Here is a 23,021-nt window from a genome sequence, read left to right on the forward strand (position 1 = left end):
CATTTAGATCACCTAACAATATAATTTGATGAGATTCAGAGTATGTTGAGATAATAGAATTAATAATATTCAGGCATTCCATATAATCTATATGCGAATCGTCTAGGTTTAGATGGCATATATGTGGCAATAAATGCATATGTTGCAAGCTAGGATGCGTAATCTCAATGGCTAGAATTCTTTCGTTTCCCTCATTGATTTCTTTTATCTTATGCGATAAGTGTTTTTCCAAGCGATAGCAAGTCCACTCTTTCCCCTTGGCAAATTAAAGTTTTGGATATTGTCATAGGAATCGCTACAACGTACAGCATAATCCATATTTGGAAGAATTTCACCTTTGATTGTTTTTGACATTCGTATAGCCAGTGCTCTTGTATGCAGATAATATCAGAGGATTTTTCAAGACTTAATAGATCTTAATAGGAATTAAGAATTTCCTTTCCCTTCCATGTTGCAAGACAATATATTTATGGGAAGTTTTGCGGACTGTCCGTCTGTTAAATTATTTACTTGATGAGAACTTCATTTCCCTCGTCTGGTGGAGGATTTGAGCTTGGTTTGTGTAGAAAAGGACACTTCTCATATTCTCCGCTGTTTGCAAACGTTATTTTCCCGTTGTGGATTGCAGTTTTTTGAAAGGAGATGGGTATGTTGATCTTTTAATTAGAGATATATTTTCTGCAGATGAGGAGCAGGAGTCATCAATCAGGATGTTGCCTATATCTGCTGGGGACACAAAGGTTGAGTGATGTGTCATATTTGTTTGGTCATTTTTGTGCTGTGAAGCAAGAGGTAGTTCTTTCTCTGAGATCTTATTAAATCTAGTGTTTTAAAAATAGCTTGACTTCCTAGATGTGTTTTTCCCGTTATTTTGCCTTTTATCAATATTGTCATTTGGATGGTAGCTAGGTTGTAAGTTCGCTGATGGAGGTACTACACTGGGTTTTAGAATGTGTGAATCCATGTTGTTTGAGCTATTTGGATATGTAGCGATGCATTTTGATTGAACTACTAGGTTGTGTTCTTTGTTGTAGAGAGAATGCCTGGTGGCCTCTTTGTGTCTGTTGCAGATGCGCAGTAGACGAAATTGTTTGCAGAAGTGTAGCCAATAATGGATTTCCAGGATGAGCAAGATTGTGATGTTGAGTTTGCATATAGTATGCAGGTGGTGGAACAGGAGGCACCATATGAGGGTTCCTGGGATATGCAAAGTTTTGTTGCGGTGTCTGCATATCATATGCTGGCGGAATAGGAGCAATACGGCTAGGATACATGTTCACCTGAGGAATAAAAGTTGGGGACGGAACAGAAAATCTTGAATGCATCAGAGAAGGAGGTTGGCTGAATGGAGCATTTGTTGTTGTTGCATAATCATTCTGGTCTGTTGATTTATTTTCATTGAGTTCATGGCCAATTGTTCTCAAGCGTTGTTCTGTTATCTGTCCTTTAATATTAACAAGTTGCATGTTTAAATTTTGTTGGAGGTAGTTGTGCTGAGGAGAATGAAGATTTCTCTTAGACTAGTTGTTGGACGTACAAAATGTAGTTGTGCTGGGGAGAATGAAGATTTCTTTCAGACTGGTTGTTGGAGGTAGTTGTGCTGGGGAGAATGAAGATTTCTCTCAGTCTGGTTGTTGGAGGTAGTTGTGCTGGGGATAATGAAGATTTCTCCCAGACTTGTTGTTGGAGGTAGTTACTATATTGTATTCAATAGCCAGTCAACACTGATGTTGTGAGTTCTAACCCCGCTCCGATGAGGGTGCACTCGACTCCAATCTTGTCAGTTTTCCTATCGAAGGTCGGTGGTTTTCTCAGGGTACTCCGGCTTCCATTAATAAAAACCGCCACGACTAAAATGCAGTGTTTAAAGTTGGCGTTAAAACACCAAAAATCAAAAATCAAATTTTCCGAAGACATAGGGGGAAGAACTCTAAATAATACGGATGAAGTATATTGGGTCTATCCGGTAATTGACTCGTAAATTAGAAAAAACACTAACCGGAAGTATTATTCTGTAAAAACACAGTCACATGATGTTGAAAGTTTGCATGATTATTTAAGGGGAGTTTTTTCTGTTTTATAGCGAATGTCATTTCATGATAATGCCTGGAGTAGACGATGATGCAATTCGGAATACGGGTGGCCAAGTCGATGGTACAGTATTTCCTTTGATATTAGCAAAGAAAGGGATTTTCCAGCTGGCTCCGCCTCAAAACCGAAATGTAAAATGCATTCAGTTGATGTTCATCCGGTTGCAGTAAAATGAAAAGTTTTTAGTCAAATACCTATTACCCTAATTTGTATACTCTCACATATTAACAAGCTTTAACTCTGGTGGATATTTTTCTTTATAATATTCCAATAATACCACAAAAAGTGTTGACAAAAAAAAAAGTAGGCAATGCCAAAACACATGATTTGGTGATCATTTATAAGCTGAATGGTATTGGTCTTTCATAAACCTTCTTCAGAGGCAGAATGATGAATATCAACATTATGCTACATTTTTTTTAAGCGATAAGTATTGTAACGAGCTCGCCTTTCGCTACAATTTTGGGTTCAGTGCATTAAGTGTCTCAGTTGCGAGCATGAACCGATATCGTTAATATGGCTAGATAACTCAAGATTTTCTTAAAATAAATGAATTTATTAGCTGTCGGATAGTATCGACAGCTTTAATTATAGCAATAGCAACCAAAAGTCTTGATATAAAATGACAATAACAACTGGTCAGTTTTAACCACAATTCTTGGTATAGTTTAACCTCAGTTATTGGTATACTTTAACCATAATAAGTGGGATACTTTAACCATAATTAGTGGGCTACTTTAACCATATTTAGTGGTATAGTTTAACCACAGTTATTGGTATAGTAAAACCACAGTTCCTGGTTATCATTAACCACAATAATTGGGTATCTTTAACCACAATTATGGGTTGTATCCAATGTCTACTAATTAATTATAACTCAATTATAATTGCCATCGCTGCCTTCGCCAGGGGTTCGTAACTTCTGTGTATATCGACAGACTGAACACCCAAGTGTAATTTCAGACGCCTTTTATAATAGAACTGACCAGTCACGTGATATCATAACAATACATTCATATAAGGTAAAACAAATATAATCCGGTTTACTATAGGTAAACAAGAATAATTATTTACATATAAACACAATAGTAAAACAACATTATAAACATGATGAATTAATAGAAACAATGATAACATGAATAAGTTAATTAATAGGACGTAACAGTATTTATAAAATGTTTGACAGACATACATGTAACAAAAACATAAAACAGACACACAAGTGTGACGGAATTGCTTCCCTTAGAACATGTGGTAGATACTTAGATACAGCCGTAAGCAGTTGTGCTAAGAAAGTACTTCTGTAGCTCAGTCAGTTAATGCACTGTCTTGTAACACAGAGGTCTGGGGTTCAAGTCCTGGTGGAGACATGCGATTTTGCAAGTAGAATCATGCTCTCTGGTTACACATGCAAACATGTGGTACATATGCAGAATGTTTGGTAGAGAATTTACTGGAGAATATTTATTTGAGATGTGGTGGCATGCTGTCTTATCATCTTGGAGTTTTGATTGTGTGTTTAATTTGTCGAATTGAATAGACAACTTTCAAATTCGTTGCTTTTCTGTCAAAAACTTTGGTTTTAATGAACATCATTCGTGTACGTTTAGGGGTATTGTCACTTCAGTTCCTATGTTGAGCAATTGGTTGAAAAAATTAAAATGCAATATTGCATGAATTATTTAAATGGCAAATTAAAGTCTTATAATTGAAAACAAGCACTGCTGTCATTAGGGAATTGTGATTAAGTATTTACAGAACAAATGATATATCTACATGTTCTAGTCATGCTAGTTTATCCTGCGTTAATGATGATCACAAAGATGCTTGATGAACTTTGATAGAGCAGGTATACAGGCGATCCCCTTGATCAAGATAATGACATCAGAAATGTGTACAAAATTGACAAACTTGTCAAGTGAAGGACACAACTCAAAAGTGGTTTATTGATTTGATCCTTTTGTAGCTTTCTTTTGATGTCATTTTGCAAATGCACATTTAAAAAAAATATGTCCCTGGATAAATATGTTGCATACATTTACAAATAATGCTCAATTCAGTTCTGTTACACCTCCATTGACCATGTTGACATTCAAGGAATATATGGAACCATCAATTAAAAGATGTAAAATATTATTGCAAATCTATATCACTGTAATAAATGTAATCTGCTTATATAAAAAAGAAGATGTGGTATGGTTGCCAATGAGACAACTATCCACAAGAGTTCAAAATGACACAGACATTAACAACTATAGGTCACCGTACGGCCTTCAACAATGAGCAAAGCCCATACCGCATAGTAATCTATAAAAGGCACACTTTATTTTGAATTGAATCACCATGTGTTTATTTGAGTTATTTGATCTGTTTAAGACTTGGCCTGTACACTTTATTTTGAATTGAATCACCATGTGTTTATCTGATTTTTTTGATCTGTTCAGGCGTGTAGCTCCCTATACGCTAACACGCAGTTGCGTGCACATCGATTCGGCAAGCAAAAAAAAATAATGCCAAAATAAAAATTTATAAGGGAGCTACCATTTGATTTTTATGGGGGGGGGGGGGGGCTAGGATGACAAATTTTGTCCTGCATTTTTTTTAGCTGTAATCTCTGTCCTGCATTTTTATTTTTCACTCTGTTCGGTCCTGCCTTTTTTTTTTTTAGTTTATCCTGACTTTTTTTTACCTGAATTGTCGTCCTGACTTTTTTTTTTGCAAGTGTCTCATCCTGCCTTTTTTTTTACTCAAAACTCCTGTCCTGCCTATTTTTTTCAAATTTCATCCTAGCCCCCCATCAAAATCAAATGGTAGCTCCCTAAATTAATTATGGTTAAAGGAAACACATATGTTGTCACTTTTTATACGACCGCAAAAATTTTAATTTTTTGGTCGTATATTGCTATCACGTTGGCATCGTCGTCTGCGTCGTCGTCGTCGTCGTCGTCCGAATACTTTTAGTTTTCGCACTCTAACTTTAGTAAAAGTGAATAGAAATCAATGAAATTTTAACACAAGGTTTATGACCACAAAAGGAAGGTTGGGATTGATTTTGGGAGTTTTGGTCCCAACATTTTAGGAATTAGGGGCCAAAAAGGCCCCAAATAAGCATTTTCTTGGTTTTCGCACTATAACTTTAGTTTAAGTGAATAGAAATCTATGAAATTTTGACACAAGGTTTATGACCACAAAAGGAAGGTTGGGATTGATTTTGGGAGTTTTGGTTCCAACAGTTTAGGAATTAAGGGCCAAAAAAGGGCCCAAATAAGCATTATTCTTGGTTTTCGCACAATAACTTTAGTATAAGTAAATAGAAATCAATGAAATTTTAACACAAGGTTTATGACCACAAAAGGAAGGTTGGGATTGATTTTTGGAGTTGAGGTCACAACAGTTTATGAATTAGGGGCCAAAAAGGGGTCCAAATAAGCATTATTTTTGGTTTTTGCACCATAACTTTAGTATAAGTAAATAGAAATCTATGAAATTTAAACACAAGGGTTATGACCATAAAAGGAAGGTTGGGTTTGATTTTGGGAGATTTGGTCCTAACAGTTTAGGAATAAGGGGCCCAAAGGGTCCAAAATTGAACTTTGTGTGATTTCATCAAAAATTGAATAATTGGGGTTCTTTGATATGCCGAATCTAACTATGTATGTAGATTCTTAATTTTTGGTCCCGTTTTCAAATTGGTCTACATTAAGGTCAAAAGGGTCCAAAATTAAACTTAGTTTGATTTTAACAAAAATTGAATCCTTGGGGTTCTTTGATATGCTGAATTTAAAAATGTACTTAGATTTTTAATTATTGGCCTAGTTTTCAAGTTGGTCCAAATGGGGGTCCAAAATTAAATTTTGTTTGATTTCATCAAAAATTGAATACATGGGTTCTTTGATATGCCAAATCTAACTGTGTATGTAGATTCTTAATTTTTGGTCCAGTTTTCAAATTGGTCTACATTAAGATACTAAGTTTGATTTTAACAAAAATTAAATTCTTGGGCTTATTTGATATGCTTTATCTAAATATGTACTTTGATTTTTGATTATGGGCCCAGTTTTCAAGTTGATCCAAATCAGGATTCCATATCAAGTATTGTGCAATAGCAAGAAATTTTCAATTGCACAGTATTGCACAATAGCAAGAAATATCTAATTGCACAATATTGTGCAATAGCAATTAATTTTCAATTGGAGTTATCTTTCTTTGTATAGAATAGTAGTTGATAATATATGTTGGAAATTTGCCAGACATGACTATGATGTCATTTTCTATTTTTATTTGCCAATAACTTTATGTAAATAACTTCATTGGAAATTTGCCAATATAAAATGTTGCTGATGAAGCTTTTTTTCCTTATCTTATCTAAAATGTTTTTAGATAATGTATGTTGGACATTTGCCAGACATGACTATGATGTCATTTTCTATTTTTATTTGCCAATAACTTTATGTAAATAACTTCATTGGAAATTTGCCAATATAAAATGTTGCTGATGAAGTTTTTTTTATTGTTTTATACAATAAACAATGTATATTCACTTTTACTACCAACCAATCTTTACCATTCAGTGATAACAAGCACTTTATTTTACATTTTAATATTTTATGATGTATTTAAAAGAGTAGTTATTGTTGCAAACTCCATTAGAAATTTGAATTGATATCAGTTTTGGAAAAAGGGAAACAGGGATGTGAAAAAAAGGGGGGGGGGGTTAAATTTTTCTCATTTCAGATTTCATAAATAAAAAGAAAATTTCTTCAAACATTTTTTTGAGAGGATTAATATTCAACAGCATAGTGAATTGCTCAAAGGCAAAAAAAAACTTTTAAGTTCATTAGACCACATTCATTCTGTGTCAGAAACCTATGCTGTGTCAACTATTTAATTTTAGATTTAAAAAGTTTGAAGAAGAAATCTTTAATTAATTTGTAAAATCTTGACATTTGTTTTGTGTAAAAAAAAACCATGTAATGTCAAAAATTTGATCACAATCCAAATTCAGAGCTGTATCACGTTTGAATGTTTTGTCCATACTTGCCCCAACTGTTCAGGGTTCGACCTCTGCGGTCGTATAAAGCTGCGCCCTGTGGAGCACCTGGTTTAATTGATGAACTGTCATTAAATAACGGCAATTCAAAATAAACGTTTTATTGGAGATCATGTAAAAATCGGACAGTAACTTGTACATGTTGTATCTTTTACCAGATTTGAATTTATTATACTCAGTCTAAGACGTGTAGTTTCGGAGCACATTTTACAGAGTACGGCTTATCTGTTTGCGATTCGATGTACCGACCATTAGATTTATCGACACCCTTTGATTTTATTGAAAATATGCAGAGGCGATGTATTCGACAGACTACTAGAGCCAATCACCCTGAAAACACGCCAAAACAGCATTGGAAAGTCTCATTATATTTTGCGTTCACATGCACACATAGACCATATGATAATGGAATTAGAGAGTAGAAGGTGTCTGGTACTATCAGAAAATAGCTTCTTTGTGTCGTATCTGCTTCCTCGTATTGTAGGAAATATAACCTACGAATAATTCTCAACATTGTCCGAGACATATAAAATTTGACCTGGCATGTATTTGGCGGACAATTTCAATCGGGAGGTCGCTCGATGGAGAACACGTACGCTGGTTTATAACATCTCGCGAGTGCTACCATGCAGATCTATCAGTGTATTAAGTCTTGAAAACAAATGTACAATAAACAATGAACAACGACAGGTTATCATCGCTAACATTACTGCATATTGATCGGGATTTCAGTGTGAATGTTGACAAAGTAATAGAGAAGTTCGTTTCTGCTTAGACCCGAAGAGCAGATTTTGGTCAATGTTGAGTAAATTCTGTAATTCAAAAATGTGTTGTTTATATATTAAATTAACCATGATTTACTCTATTCAGAAGATTCAAGTATTAATAGTTTTACGTTCATAAATTGTTTATAAGTCCTATCTACATGTAGCTCCTCTTTAAACCGTCCTATGACCGAAAACCAAAAAAAAAAACATTTTTCTGCATTAAAGGGTCCCAAAAAATTTCGCCTCTCTCCGCTCGGCGCTGATTGCTTGTACATCGTTTTCGTCTAGCTACGCCCCTGCTGTTTAAGACTTGGCCTGTACACTTCATTTTAAATTGAATCACCATGTGTTTATCTGATTTATTTGATCTGTTTAAGACTTGGCCAGTACACTTCATTTTAAATTGAATCACCATGTGTTTATCTGATTTATTTGATCTGTTTAAGACTTGGCCAATACACTTTATTTTGAATTGAATCGCTATGTGTTTATTTAATTTATTTGATTTGTTTAAGACTTGGCCATGGCCATGATTGATGCTGCCTACGACAGGGAAGCAGACTGCAGGGACCAGATCTGTGATGCTTTGTTTGACCTTGGAAAGAAGAGGCCAGCACTTGTCTTAAGCTCTGCATATTCTTACCTAAAGAAGCACAACAAAGTAATTATTTCTATATTAAACAGTTATAAATGAAGGATATATCATTTTTGTCACAGCGGTTTGATAAGCTAAGATAATCATGTTAATAAGTAGAATTGTTAAAATAAAATAAAAATTATATGGTTCTAAGAAAATATGGCCAATAGAAGTTTCTATTTGAACTTGTTGAAACTGAGTTGTAGTTTTTAAACCATTGAAAAAACAACTAGGATGTTGTCTTTTTTGCTCTATTATGATGTTATTTTTGCTGTTTCATTAGCTCTAATACAACGTTTAATTCACAACCCAAGAGTTGACTATTGTATAGAAATATGGTCAACCCTTTAAATTAGGGAATCTGTTGACCTGTGTGAGTTGTATAAATTTGTAACCACATTGAGTTTAAATAAGGTCTGTCACAGAGGCGAATTTAGGGGGGGGGGCCAGGGGGCCCGGGCCCCCCTTTTTGGGAAAAAAATTGCTTGCTTATATAGGGAATCATTGAAGCGTGACTGGAGCGGGCCCCCTCTTAGGTCAGTCAGTGGGCCCCCACTTATGAAAATTTCTGAATCCGCCACTGTGTCATTTGCATAAAAAAAATTGCTAATGGCAAGAAATCAATAAATCATTTATTTATAGGTCATTAATAGTCATGAAAAAAATATAATTTAGAAGCACATTTCTAAATCATTTATTTTTATCGATCTAAATATTTACATCCTGTTACAGAAACATTGAAAACTGATTTAAAAAAGATCTCCTTTTAACTTTTAGCTTCAAACTGGCCACAGAGTTGTGTTGTTACAATGTATGGAAAGGATAATAAAGGAAACACTGAGCGAGCTGGAGCCACCATTAGCTGTAGATGTCATTAAACAAGCTGCTATGGAACTGACTGTTTCAAAGGTAAATATGAAGGCAGAAAAGGGGGGAGTGAGTTACATGAGACAATGATTACATTAATGGCTGAAAAAATTACCATATATCAAAAGAAAAATGCCTTTAGGCCCCAACATTGTATATGTTTTTGGTTCCAAAATAGATTGTTATTTTGAGCAGGGTTGTAACTGCTAACTAATTTTATCAAAATATTTAAAAGAATTTATCAAAACATTTTAAACATCGTGTAATTAGGGGTAAGAGGAGAAATCTTGCTATTGAAATGTTATTTTCCGTTTTGATAATAGGAAGTAATGCCAGAATGGCAGACAGCTGCAAGTGGTGTCCTGGTTTCTTTGGGAGCCAGATTTTGTGATGAAGTTATGGATGAAATGTTACAAAGATTTCAACCAGGAATTTTACCTCATTTCTTTGTGATCCAAACCATAGGAAACTTAGCCACATCTAATGGTAGGTACTGTAAATTCAGAAATTATTGTGTGCATTTATTTTTGCGATTTTGTCATTTTAGACTAAAATGCAATTTAAAATTTTGCAATGTTGAGAATAATCCTGTTTAATTCAATTAGTTTATGAGAAATATTTTAACTGATTTAGTAATTAAAAATGCTCCGATTCAAACTTAAATACGAAAAATCTATAAAATATTCCAAAAAACATCACTTTTCAGTTGGTTTTTGTCAAAAATGAAAGTGGCCGCATCTGTGTTCATCCACAACTTTTATATATATGTTTTGTATTATCATCAAATACAACTTACATCTCAATATTATGAATGAACACGAATGCGGCCACTTTCATTTCAGACGGAAACTGTCTAAAATTTAACTAAAATGCTGAAATTGTGAAGATTTTAGTGATTTAGCATGACTTTATGATGCTAGTACCCGATATATGTGCATTATGTTGTAAAAAAACAACCCATATTTATGCAACAGAAGCATTCTTCTTTCAATAAATAGCTAAAAGATTACATTTTCAGAATTTTGTAAAACTGCTCTATTTTGGGGCCAAAAGGGGTCTTACTGAACCTACTCCTTTTCCATTGCCTAAGCCTTGTAAATATTTTAAGTTTACAGTGTGTATAACTTTACTGCACAGAGAAAAAGTGATGATATTTTGGTGAGATCTGTAAAGTGATGATATTTTGGTGAGATCTGTAAAGTGATGATATTTTGGTGAGATCTGTAAAGTGATGATATTTTGGTGAGATCTGTTCTGTTATTTGTAAGGCAATGAGACATCTATATCACAAATTAATCAATGGAATGCTATACACCTTCCACTTTTGCTAACATAGCGATGTTAAAAAATACTCTCAAATTTTGAAGGTAAAAAGATTATTTTTATTTAAAACTTTGTGATATTAGAAATTATGATAAATTGTATTTGTATTTCAGTGTATGGAATGGTTCCACATTTGACTGCAGTGTTAGGAACAATGTTACCCATGTTAGGAATGGCCAAACATGAGAATATGAGATGGGTATTTTCATCAGGTAATGACTTTCATATGACATTAAATATGATATGAGTATTTTCATCAGGTAATGACTTTCATATGACATTTAATATGAGATGAGTATTTTCATCAGGTAATGACTTTCATATGACATTTAATATGAGATGAGTATTTTCATCAGGTAATGACTTTCATATGACATTTAATATGATATGATAAGTTACTAGTTATACAGATTTAAGACCGTTATCTTACCTTTCATAATTCACTTGTTATTAATTTATTATAAAATCATTTAATAAAAATTATTCTTGAACCACTTCTGTGGTCTCATGATAGTGTGCTGGTGTCTATTGCAAGATATTGTCATTGATCCAGGGTCGGGTCAAACAAAATATTTTTTTATTAATTTGCTACTTTTTAGCTCACCTGGCCCATAGGGCCAAGTGAGCTTTTCCCATCACTTTGCGTCCGGCGTCTTCCTGCGTCGTTAACTTTTACAAAAATCTTCTCCTCTGAAACTACTGGGCCAAATTAAACCAAACTTGGCCACAATCATCATTGGGGTATCTAGTTTAAAAAATATGTCCGGTGACCCGACCAACTAACCAAGATGGCCGCCATGTCTAAAAATAGAACATAGGGGTAAAATGCAGTTTTTGGCTTATAACTCAAAAACCAAAGCATTCAGAGCAAATATTACACAGGAAAAATTGTTTATCAGGTCAAGATCTATCTACCCTGAAATTTTCAGATGAATCAGACAACTTGTTGTTGGGTTGCTGTCCCTGAATCAGTAATTTTAAGGAAATTTTGCTGTTTTTGGTTATTATCTTGAATATTATTATAGATAGAGATAAACTGTAAACAGCAATAATGTTCAGCAAAGTAAGATTTACAAATAAGTCAACATGACCGAAATGGTCAGTTGACCCCTTTAGGAGTTATTGCCCTTTATAGTCAATTTTTAACAATTTTAATAAAATTTGTAAATTTTTATTAAAATTTTCTACTGAAACTACTGGGCCAAGTTTATTATAGATAGAGATAATTATAAGTAGCAAGCATGTTCAGTAAATTAAGATGTACAAACACATCACCATCACCAAAACACAATTTTGTCATGAATCCATCTGCTTCCTTTGTTTTATATTCGTATAGACCAAGGTGAGCGACACAGGCTCTTTAGAGCCTCTAGTTATTCATTTATGATAGGCACATAAACCAAGGTGAGCGACACAGGCTCTTTAGAGCCTCTAATTTTTAGGGGCATTATTTTTTTCTGTCTGTGAGTCTGTCTGTCTGTCTATCTGTCTGTCCTACTTCAGGTTAAAGTTTTTGGAAAGATTAGAACTTGTTCTAAATCTTTACTAAGGCACTGGCCTCCCTTACAACCCGACAGGTTATCTACTGTTACTAAATGTATTCACACTGAAATATAGTTCCCTATGGTTCTCATGTATGTACACATAATACACATATAAACTGAAACAATGGGTATACTATTGGAGCAGTTCATTCAAGAATGTATGTCATTAAGGTGTGTTGATGTGCAGGCTTTTTTAAAACATTTTTTGATTAGATAATTCAGTATTGATACAATACTAGTATGATTGACAACTGTCATTATCACTAAACAATCAGAGACAAGGTAGACCTTTAATTACAATGCCCCACCTCCTAAACTGCCAATCAAATTGACCACATTACTTATCAACCTCAGTCTTACATAATTAATGAATATACATCTTAATATACAAATATTTGACCTCATAATTGAATACACAAATTTATGTTAGATGTTTGATATATATAAGGATGATAGATTTATTTATTGCCAATTACTTTTGATCTACATAACATAAAGTGATTCTGTAAATTGTATCTGATAGACAAGGATAGTTGGTAACATTTACTAGAAGAATTTTTGATTTTTTGTTTTTTTGAAACATAACTGTTCAGAACAGGCAACATTATTTCAATAAGATATAAACTGCAGTTTAAATAAAATTGTGCAAATTAAGAGACCCATATTATTTAATTTGAGCTCTTTTTATCCCCATACTGGAAAAGCATGTTTCCTTCTAAAGACCTGCTGTTAATGCAATTTTCAGCAGTAGTGCTTTATTAATGTTCATTTTCCCCACCATACCTTAATATGAAATAATTCAAACTACTCTTCTAATCTTTCCATGAGTGATTTCCATCACTTTGATTGGTCTAGGTAGTTTTTGATGAAGTCCAATCAACTTTAAACTAAGTACAAATCTTTTATCTTTTAATGCCAAATTAGAGTTTTGACTCCAATTTCACGGTCCAATGATCATAGAAATTTGTAAAAGTAAACCATTTAGGTCAAAGTCTGGTCTTCAACACAAAGCCTTGGCTCACAACAAACAGCAAGCTATAAAGAGGCCAAATTAATGAAACAAGTGTAAAACCATTCAATCGTGAAAACCGACAGTCTAATCTATAAAAGAAATGCCAAGTGAGAAACACTTTTGAATACACATCAACAAATGACAACTACTGAACTAAAACAACATTTGAATGTACATGTATGATAGATTTTTTTGCATCACTTCATAATTATCTTTTCTTCCAGCAATATCAAAATTTAGTGAGGCGATCACAGACTATTGTGCCAATACTGACAAGGCCCCAGACCCCTCAGTATCAAAAGAAAGATTTGAACAGGAAATAGGATCAGCATTTGATGTTTTGTTTAACTCCTGGTTACATATCACTAAGGAAATGAAAGTAGGTAAAATGTTTTAACAAAGGTGCAATGAAATGAAGCACACAAAAAAGGACATTTTGTATAAATTTAAAAGATATGGTATGATTGCTAATGGAGATAAGTGTCCACCAGAGACCACATGACATTTTGTATAAATTTAAAAGATATAGTATGATTGCTAATGGAGACAAGTGTCCACCAGAGACCAAATGACATTTTGTATAAATTTAAAAGATATGGTATGATTGCTAATGGAGACAAGTGTCCACCAGAGACCAAATGACATTTTGTATAAATTTAAAAGATATGGTATGATTGCTAATGGAGACAAGTGTCCACCAGAGACCAAATGACATTTTGTATAAATTTAAAAGATATGGTATAATTGCTAATGGAGACAAGTGTCCACCAGAGACCAAATGACATTTTGTATAAATTTAAAAGATATGGTATGATTGCTAATGGAGACAAGTGTCCACCAGAGACCAAATGACATTTTGTATAAATTTAAAAGATATGGTATGATTGCTAATGGAGACAAGTGTCCACCAGAGACCAAATGACATTTTGTATAAATTTAAAAGATATGGTATGATTGCTAATGGAGACAAGTGTCCACCAGAGACCAAATGACATTTTGTATAAATTTAAAAGATATGGTATGATTGCTAATGGAGACAAGTGTCCACCAGAGACCAAATGACATTTTGTATAAATTTAAAAGATATGGTATGATTGCTAATGGAGACAAGTGTCTACCAGAGACCAAATGACATAAATGTTAGCAAATATAATATGTGACTGTATGACCTTTAACAATGATATAAACCTATATTGTAAATTTAAGAAATAATTCTATCATGCCATGCTCTATGCTCATTTTAACATGGGTAGGCATTATATTTGTTAATATCTTAATACCGAGCGTTAGCGAGGTATTAAATTTTTACAAATATAATGCCTACCCATGTTAAAATGAGCATAGAGCATGGCATGATAGAATTATTTCGATTCTAATAGGAATATTTTGAACTTTTGTACCTCGAAGCGGACCTATAGTTGATGCTCGAAATGTTGCCATTTTGATATGATGAACCAAAAACGTTATAGAAAATCAACAGTTTATCAATAAAAAAGAACAGAAACATTTAAACTTACTTTTAAAATGTTTTTATTTAATTTCCTAGCGAGCAACAACAACAACAATGTCCATTTTGATCTCTGACGTTATTCAAAATTCATCTGACGTTGCAATTTCAATTGTGACGTCAATCACGTGCAGTCCATGTTCTATTCAAATTAGAACATGGCTTTGTATCCAAAGCTAAAGAAGAACGTCATATTAGAATAAGCTTTTATAGGCTCAGATGTGACAAAATGGAAAACATTTTAAATGAGAAAACTATTGGCCTGATTTGGGTACAAAACAATAAAAAAAAAAATTAAAAAAATCCAAATTTGATGACAGCAAGCCAAGACAACTACCACAGATTATATCAAAACATGTATGCATACACGATCAGGACAGGAAGGAAACAGAATAAAAGAAACATTTCGATAGAAAATGAATAAAGCCACTTATTTCTTTGTAATATAGAATTCTTTGTGTATCAAATCAATCAAAGTGTAATACATGTACATATTTACGTACACTTGATCAATTTCTATCTGGCGCAGCTCAATATTCTATAATCAACTTGTTTTTTTTTTTTTCAGTTGAGAGTAGCTATTGTTGAAGCTATTGGAAACATGTGTCATTTGATGGCCAGAGATAAACTTGAAGAACAATTACCAAAAATTCTACAGGTTATTTTAGGATTGTACAAAAAGCATCCAGAACCAATCCATGTTACCCAGGTAGGTATATAAGAATTTATCATACCCCGACTTTGAAGAAGGGGATCTTCTGCATTAAATCTGGCTACCCATCAATTCTATGGAATATTCCTTGTATTTCTCTCAGAAACAGCAAACTAAGTGAACAATAAGCTCATTTATCTTGATAATTATTGCATACAGAAAAGACAGCCATACAATTTATGATTATTTCCAGTTTTAGATTATTATAAGGTAGTATAATCTTACAAGTAAAATAGTTCAAAACTGTTTTGAGGATTTTGGATTAGTTTGTTTGTTTTAGAGTAAATTGACAATAATAAACAATTTTGTAAAGGGAGATAATCAATTAAATTTTCAATATAATAATAATTTGGAAGTGTATTCATTTTTAGCTCACCTGACCTGAAAGGTCAAGTGAGTTTTTCTCATCACTTGTCTTCCGTTGTCTGTCGTCTTCGTCTATTAACTTTTACAAAAATCTTCTCCTCTGAAACTAATGGACCAAATTTAACCAAACTTGGCCACAATCATCACGGAAAGAGTTCCATATGGCACCCCCACCCAAAAATATATTTTCCCGATTAGAAAACATTCTAAAAAGGGTTTTTTTTAAGGGGAGCTTTATAAAAAAATGGGGCATGGCTTTTTTGGGGGTTAAACATTTTTTTTTCTAAATTTAGAATAAAAAATAATAGATATTAGTTGCTTTTATTTTCTTTTGGCACCCCCATTCCCTTTGACACCCTCCCATATTTACAAGATATCTCTAATCCACTAGGCTATAAGAACTTGGAAGTTATTTGTTTTAAAAATGATTATATCCTTAAAGGTAATTCTATATGGGGAAATCAGGGTTATTTTTGCTTTTTTAAAAAGGTAACAAATTATATTGTTAAAGGGAAACTTCGCAAAAAAATCAAAAATTGATATTATGTTCATTCAGTATAAAAATGCTCAAATTCATAGTTATTAAAGTTTTATTTCGCTAGATAAGCGATCACCATCAATTTTAAATAATAACAACGATATGTCTATAAACCACAAAGGAACAAAACTACAGTAACCGATGTAGTCGTAATTGCGTGTGGATATCTTGTCAATCGTACGCTTGTTTTATCCGACTAACTAACTTGATACGGAAAATATTCTTATTTTTTTAAATTACCATGGTCTGTTGTTTTTAAACTGTTGATATTGGAATTAGGTAAAAAGTCAAAGTTGAAATCATAAATAAGTGTTCCGTGAAAATTGTTTTCGAAAATCTAATTTGTTCATAATTCTTTAAAGTAATAAACTTTTTTCAAATAAATTCTGATCTTCCCTCATCTGATCACCATCATGGCTAAAGGTATTACTTCCAAAGGTATTGTGAGGGGTGTGAGGTGACACGTCCAGGTATTCAAGCGATTTCCTGTCGGGCTTGCAAGTTCATGCATCGTTTCACCTCTGCAGGTATTGATCAGTGTACACGGCGGGTAACTTATAACTTTCCATTTTGAACTATCAGATGTATAATATACAACTCTGTCTTACTTGTCATTACTAAACTCATACGCTTGTTTATAAATAACATTTCTGGTGTAAAGAATATTATTCATAAAAATATAAATAATACCCAAAAAATAAGATTTGATGAAATTAAAATCTATTTAAATATTTTTTCCAAGGGTGAATTTGGGAAAATGTAATATATACTCATTGTCAATAGTGAAGGACAGATTGGAACATACCAGAAATATTGATTTAAAAAAATGTACGCACTTGTCGACGATTCGTTTATACAACTGGGTAGAAAGTTACGGAACTATAGCGCAATTTAAAATATATACATGTATACATTGAACATAAGAAAAAAACATATATTTTGAATAAATTGAGGTAAAAGTTTTGTAAATAGACTAGTCCACGTATGCCAACAGTATGTAATCATCGAATGTCGATAGACTATTGTATACCAGAAGAAGAAGAAGAAGAAGAGAACCAATTTGATTTAAATACAGGTCGATGTATAATTTGCTTTGGTTCATCGAAGTTGTGGACATAGTAAAATCACAGATTTATATTTCAATAAGATTGTTCTCGAACAAAGGAAGGAATTCGTCATCACAATTGTTATATATGCCACTGGATGAACACTAATTATCCCCAAGGGATGTGAATATTTTGCTGGGAAACTATTGAGTATCAAAGTTTCAAATTAATATTGGGATTTATTTTCTTTCTTGGTATTCAAGGGAAATATGACATTAAATTGGTTCTGTCTTTTTTTTTAACATCGTTAAAAAGATGTGTGTCTAAGGTGGACGCCACAAGAACCCTGTAATACTAGTACGAGAGTATAGCATGTAAACATTCCTTCTCAATAATATGGTTGTATTGGAAATCTTTTCATACAGATTGACAACTCATGGTCCGATATGCATGTAATATTTGCCACATGACGCCCATAGTTCTTTCTACCATCATCATCTTATTCTTTGATATTGCTGTAAACATCGATGGTTCACACCCAAACAAAATGGGAGTAATGTACCTTCAGAGCTTCTCCGTGGTATACACTTGTGAAACTTAATATATAGACGAAATTTCTGTATTGAAATGAATCTACATCTTCAAATAATGATTTTGAGTAATATCACCTTACAAACCAATATAAACATATGGCAAGATATAACCATGAAGGAATTTAGTTTTTGTCAGACGCAAGAACTCATCACTATCATAAACGTATACGTTTATTTGCATGCAGTTTCAAATATCAAGAACAAGCGGTCGATGTCGATAGTCCATTTTCTAACTGTTCAGAGTTAGACATGTCACTTGTTCATTCTTGGAAGCCTTCATATTCCCCGTCCAACGATGGGAACTCTTTCTGGTTGTGTTGACTATAAATGCTTGTATGGTAATTCTGTCGTTTATCTGTACAAGTGGTTGCATTTCCTCTCCTTTCCCAACAAACAAACTAACGAAACGCTACTAGTCTGCTTTCTCTAGAGCTCATCCTCAATGGCGCTTATACGTCAGGAAACTTACATGTATATTAATAATGATTGTTTGAAGAACAACGTTGTATGGACGAACTATTCTAAATTCGTCAATATCAGTTATGCATGACTAAAATATAAGTTTTATTACAACTACTGTATTACTTATTTGGATTAATGATGGCTATCATGTTCAACATTGCACAAATATTATCATAGAATTTCAAAAAAAAAATGTACAAAAATCCTCAAAAAAAATAATGCCTTAGCTTAGATCATTGGTATTCTTTTCACAAAAAGTTCGTGTAAATGATTGTCAAATGAATTTAATTATGTAAGAATGAAATGTTAAAAAGAAACTAAAAAAAAATCATGCATGTTGTATGTTGTATTTTTTTTCAATTAAAAACTTCAAAATTGCGATAGTTTTATGAGCATTAAACACAGCCAGATTTGAATACAAGTTAAGAAATTCCGGTAAAGTCAATGATATCAAACAGATGTGCAATGGTATATCAAATTGGGAAATATTGCATTTAGTTTTTATTAAAGATTGAAACTACTATTTTTTACTTCATATTTGAATCTTTATGCCAATTGCCGCTAAGAAAGTAATCCAAAATTGTTTCCTTTTATTTTATACACTTTCGGAATTATGAATCTGAATTTTATTTTCAATTAATTTACACAATTTAATTATTGTATCTTTATTCTCATCGTGTATTAAATCTTAGTGTATTAAATACAGCATACTCTTTCTAATACTTTCTGTTTATCCTTTCCAAATAACAACATTCATACCTGTGTACGCTTGAACTCACGCCTGCGGCTAAATAGCTACAAGGTAAACGAATTGACCTCAAGCCGAGAAATATACAGTGACCTTTACAAAATAATATACACACTCTGCTCACACATTAGTTTCATTAAAATGATTATCAAAACAATAACGGTAAATACAACTGAAATATTTTCAGTTCAATATCAGTAAAAATGTTCAATAAATATTTTATGAAAAAAATCTCAACAATAATTAATGAAATTTATTCGAAAACTTTTACTAGAGATAATTTTATAGGAGTTTAATTCAATCAATACAAAACGGTATATGCATATTCATTTTCGTTCATTCTTATATTGTGGTTAATAACTACGACCATTCGTCAGCTGTGCGCTTTTAATTACGTATATTGTCGATAAGCTATAAGAGTTAAACAGATTTTATTTTTTCCCAGAATTCAACAAATCGGGCTAAAACGTCACGACCCACTCGAGAATTCAACCAAAAAAGTTACAAATACTTGATTTTCTCCGTTATTAGAAGGAATATAAATTTAAAACTTTGCAAATGTGTTTTTTATGTTAAGATGAACATAATTAGATGATAAGTAAAAAATCGCGGAATTTCCCTTTAAGTTTATATAATGTAATTAGCAATACAGTGAAATGAGTATTTTCCACACTCCAGTAGTTACACTGGTCAATATTTATTAGTTTACTTTGGAATTGAAACGTACTCACTATTTATTTCATTTCCTTATATATATAGTTACTTTGGAATTGATATTGATTTAACATGGGAGATTCTTCAAGTCCATGTAAGGATAATGCAAACATGAATTTAAAAAAAACGGAAAGTTATTAATAATCTGAAAAATGATATAAATGAGGAAGTATCATCAGATTCATCACAATTTCAATTTCAAAACTAGGGTATCAACACCAAACCGTCAATCATTCTGAAAACTTTGTTGATCCAACTAGTGGTGCATGCACTAACCTTATTGAGAATAGGTGGTGGTGCATCAAACGACAATTGCCGTAATAATATAAAATATATATACTGTGTTATAGTAGTCTCAGTTGCACAATAAAAATGAAATAATTATACAATATAAATCTAATTTTGTTTCACTTTCTTTTATATTAAATTTTATGGCACATATACCTGTTCCAAGAGGTGATACCCCTTATAAATAAATCTATTATTATTGTACATTAAATATATATCAATTACATATATATTTTTTCAACTTTTTGGGTGGGGTGCCATATGGAACGCTTACCCTAAAGAGAACATAGGGGTAAAATGCAGTTTTTGGCTTATATCTCTGAAACTAAAGCATTCAGAGCAAATCTGACATGTGGTGCAAATGTTCATCAGATTAAGATCTATCTACCCAAGCCACCGTGCAAGGGCTGTATAGCCAGTCAAGGTCGTTAAAAACTTCCATTTGTGATCTATCTACCCACAAATTTTCAGACAAATCCAACAACCCTTTGTTGGGTTGCTGCCCCTGAATTTGTAATTTTAAGGAAATTTTGCAGTTTTTGGTTATTTTCTTGAATATTATTATAGATAGAGATAAATTGTAAACAGCAATAATGTTCAGCAAATGAAGATCTACAAATAAGACAGCATGACCAAAATTGTCAGTCAACCCCTTAAGGAGTCATTGTCCTTTATAATCAATTTTTAACAATTTTTCGTAAATTTTGTAATCTTTTACAAAAATCTTCTTCCCTAAAATTGCTCGACCAAATTTAAACAAACTTGGACACAATCATCACTAGGGTATCTTATTTAAAACGTGTGTCCGATGACACAGCCTGCAACCAACATGGCAGACATGGCTATAAATAGAACATAGGGGGTAAAATCCAGTTTTTAGGCAGTTAAACTGCCTTATGCGAGCACCCTAGATTTGTGTTCTACCCAATAAATGGTGAAATATGTGCCATTGTTATTATCTAGCTGGATGTTATGTTATTTATAACTGATTGGACAGTTTTTTTTTATACTTTTAATTCTTGATTACAAAAAATATGACCAGAAAAACCTTAAATGATCGTCGAATCATCCAAAGGTTTTGAAGTTGCACATAGGAAGTAGGGCACATTAGGAATCCTTATGTAGTTTATTATCCCCTGTGATTTTGGCTAAGCTGTCAAAGAACAAATGTATGAAATATTTAATCGCCGAAAATCTCTAAAGACAAGTTGTTTAGATTTCCCAAATGGCAAAAGTCGTAGGAATATTGTTTGTCGTCAATACATGGTCAACTACGTCAGTAGTCTAAAATAAGTTCCACTGTTCATGCTGTTGGCGGCAATTTTAAACTATAAGACGAAATTTTTGTATCTTTTTAATTTGAAGGCAGGCAAATTATCCGAGGTCTGCGACAGTTCGACCTTCCACTTGGGCAGTCGGACTTTCGACTTGGTTACTAGCTACGCTCGACATGCCTGACTTGAGAGGAAATAAAAAAATAACTTTGCAAATCTTTTTACCAAAGTCTCCTAATAAACGATCTCAAAACTTATTTTTAGCATTATTATTCATGACAGCGATGCTCATTTTGTTCAACCGCTAGCTTTATACAGAAAATCACCGACAAATAATGTGTAAATTCTAGTAAAATCGTATCTGACAAAAACAACGGCTGAAAACAAAATGGCTGACGTGAATATAAAATTACAATATCGGACCCGATTCCAGAAGCGGATAAGGGTAATTTTGGCTTTTGGCAGTGAACTAAAAAAAATCAGACAGCTGACAAAATACATCTATGCATGGTAGATAAATATAAACACTAGAATTGAAAACCAAAGAAATATGTAAAAGAATGAAAAAACAGAAAATATTTTGTACAGAAAATCAAAATTACTTTTTGACAAATCCAATACAATATGACAGCTGGGAACAGTATATCTAACTATAAATGGTCCTGGTGACAGTATAAATTTTCTTTATCAGTGATAATTGTTGGTAAAGCAAGTTAGATGCTTTTAAAGTGTAAACATATTACTGCAACTTCAATGGGTATTTTATTTTTCTCAATTTTGATGGGTCAATTAAAAAAGCTGGAAGTTTCTTATTTTTCACAAATAGTGCATCTAGATTATATGTACCTGAATGTAAGCAAATCATATGATATGTATGTGAAGTCCTTTGGGGCACTCTCCCCCTCCTGTTTGATAACTTTGAAACGGATGAGATCCCCACCTTTCAACCATATACATTTATGTATGGGACTATATAACTAATCAAATGAAATACATGTGTTAAGGTGAAGTTCCTAGAGTCACCCCACCACCTCCTGCTTTAGAACTTGGAAACAGTAGAGGTCCCCACCCCTAAACCATATTTATTCATATATGGGACTATATAACCAATCAAATGAAATACAGGGTGAGTCCCTGGGATCAACCCACCCCTCCTGTTTGGGAACTTTGAAACAGTCGAGATCCCCACCCATAAACCATAAATATTCATGTATGGGACAATATAATAAATCAAATGAAATATAGGGGGAGTCCCTGTGGGTCACCCCACCCCTCCTGTTTGAGAACTTTGAAAGGATCGAGATCCCCACCCCTAAACCATATATATTCATGTATGGTACAATATAACAAATCATATGAAATATAGGTGGAGTTTGTGGGGCCACTCTACCCCTTCCTGTTTGAGAATTTGAAAACACCCTTAAACCATATATATTCATGTATGGGAAAATATAACAAATCAAATGAATTATAGGGGGATTC

At 32.9% G+C, this 23,021-nt stretch overlaps 1 protein-coding gene across 4 annotated transcripts in view; it reads left to right on the top strand.

Annotated features, from left to right (window-relative positions):
- Nucleotides 1-2,015: 2,015 nt before the first annotated feature.
- The window catches only part of LOC143078711 (maestro heat-like repeat-containing protein family member 1), a 66,889-nt gene continuing 45,883 nt past the window's right edge, over nucleotides 2,016-23,021 (top strand). For all 4 annotated transcript variants that reach the window (XM_076253630.1, XM_076253631.1, XM_076253632.1 and 1 more), the window contains exons 1-7: nucleotides 2,016-2,154; nucleotides 8,424-8,569; nucleotides 9,323-9,454; nucleotides 9,736-9,898; nucleotides 10,849-10,947; nucleotides 13,516-13,670; nucleotides 15,367-15,507. In XM_076253630.1, coding sequence (XP_076109745.1) covers nucleotides 2,097-2,154; nucleotides 8,424-8,569; nucleotides 9,323-9,454; nucleotides 9,736-9,898; nucleotides 10,849-10,947; nucleotides 13,516-13,670; nucleotides 15,367-15,507 — 894 coding nt within the window. In that variant the 5' untranslated portion in view covers nucleotides 2,016-2,096. The remainder of the gene's footprint in view (nucleotides 2,155-8,423; nucleotides 8,570-9,322; nucleotides 9,455-9,735; nucleotides 9,899-10,848; nucleotides 10,948-13,515; nucleotides 13,671-15,366; nucleotides 15,508-23,021) is intronic.

This window comes from Mytilus galloprovincialis, chromosome 6, assembly GCF_965363235.1.
Source record: "Mytilus galloprovincialis chromosome 6, xbMytGall1.hap1.1, whole genome shotgun sequence".
In the NCBI taxonomy this organism is placed as follows: domain Eukaryota; kingdom Metazoa; phylum Mollusca; class Bivalvia; order Mytilida; family Mytilidae; genus Mytilus; species Mytilus galloprovincialis.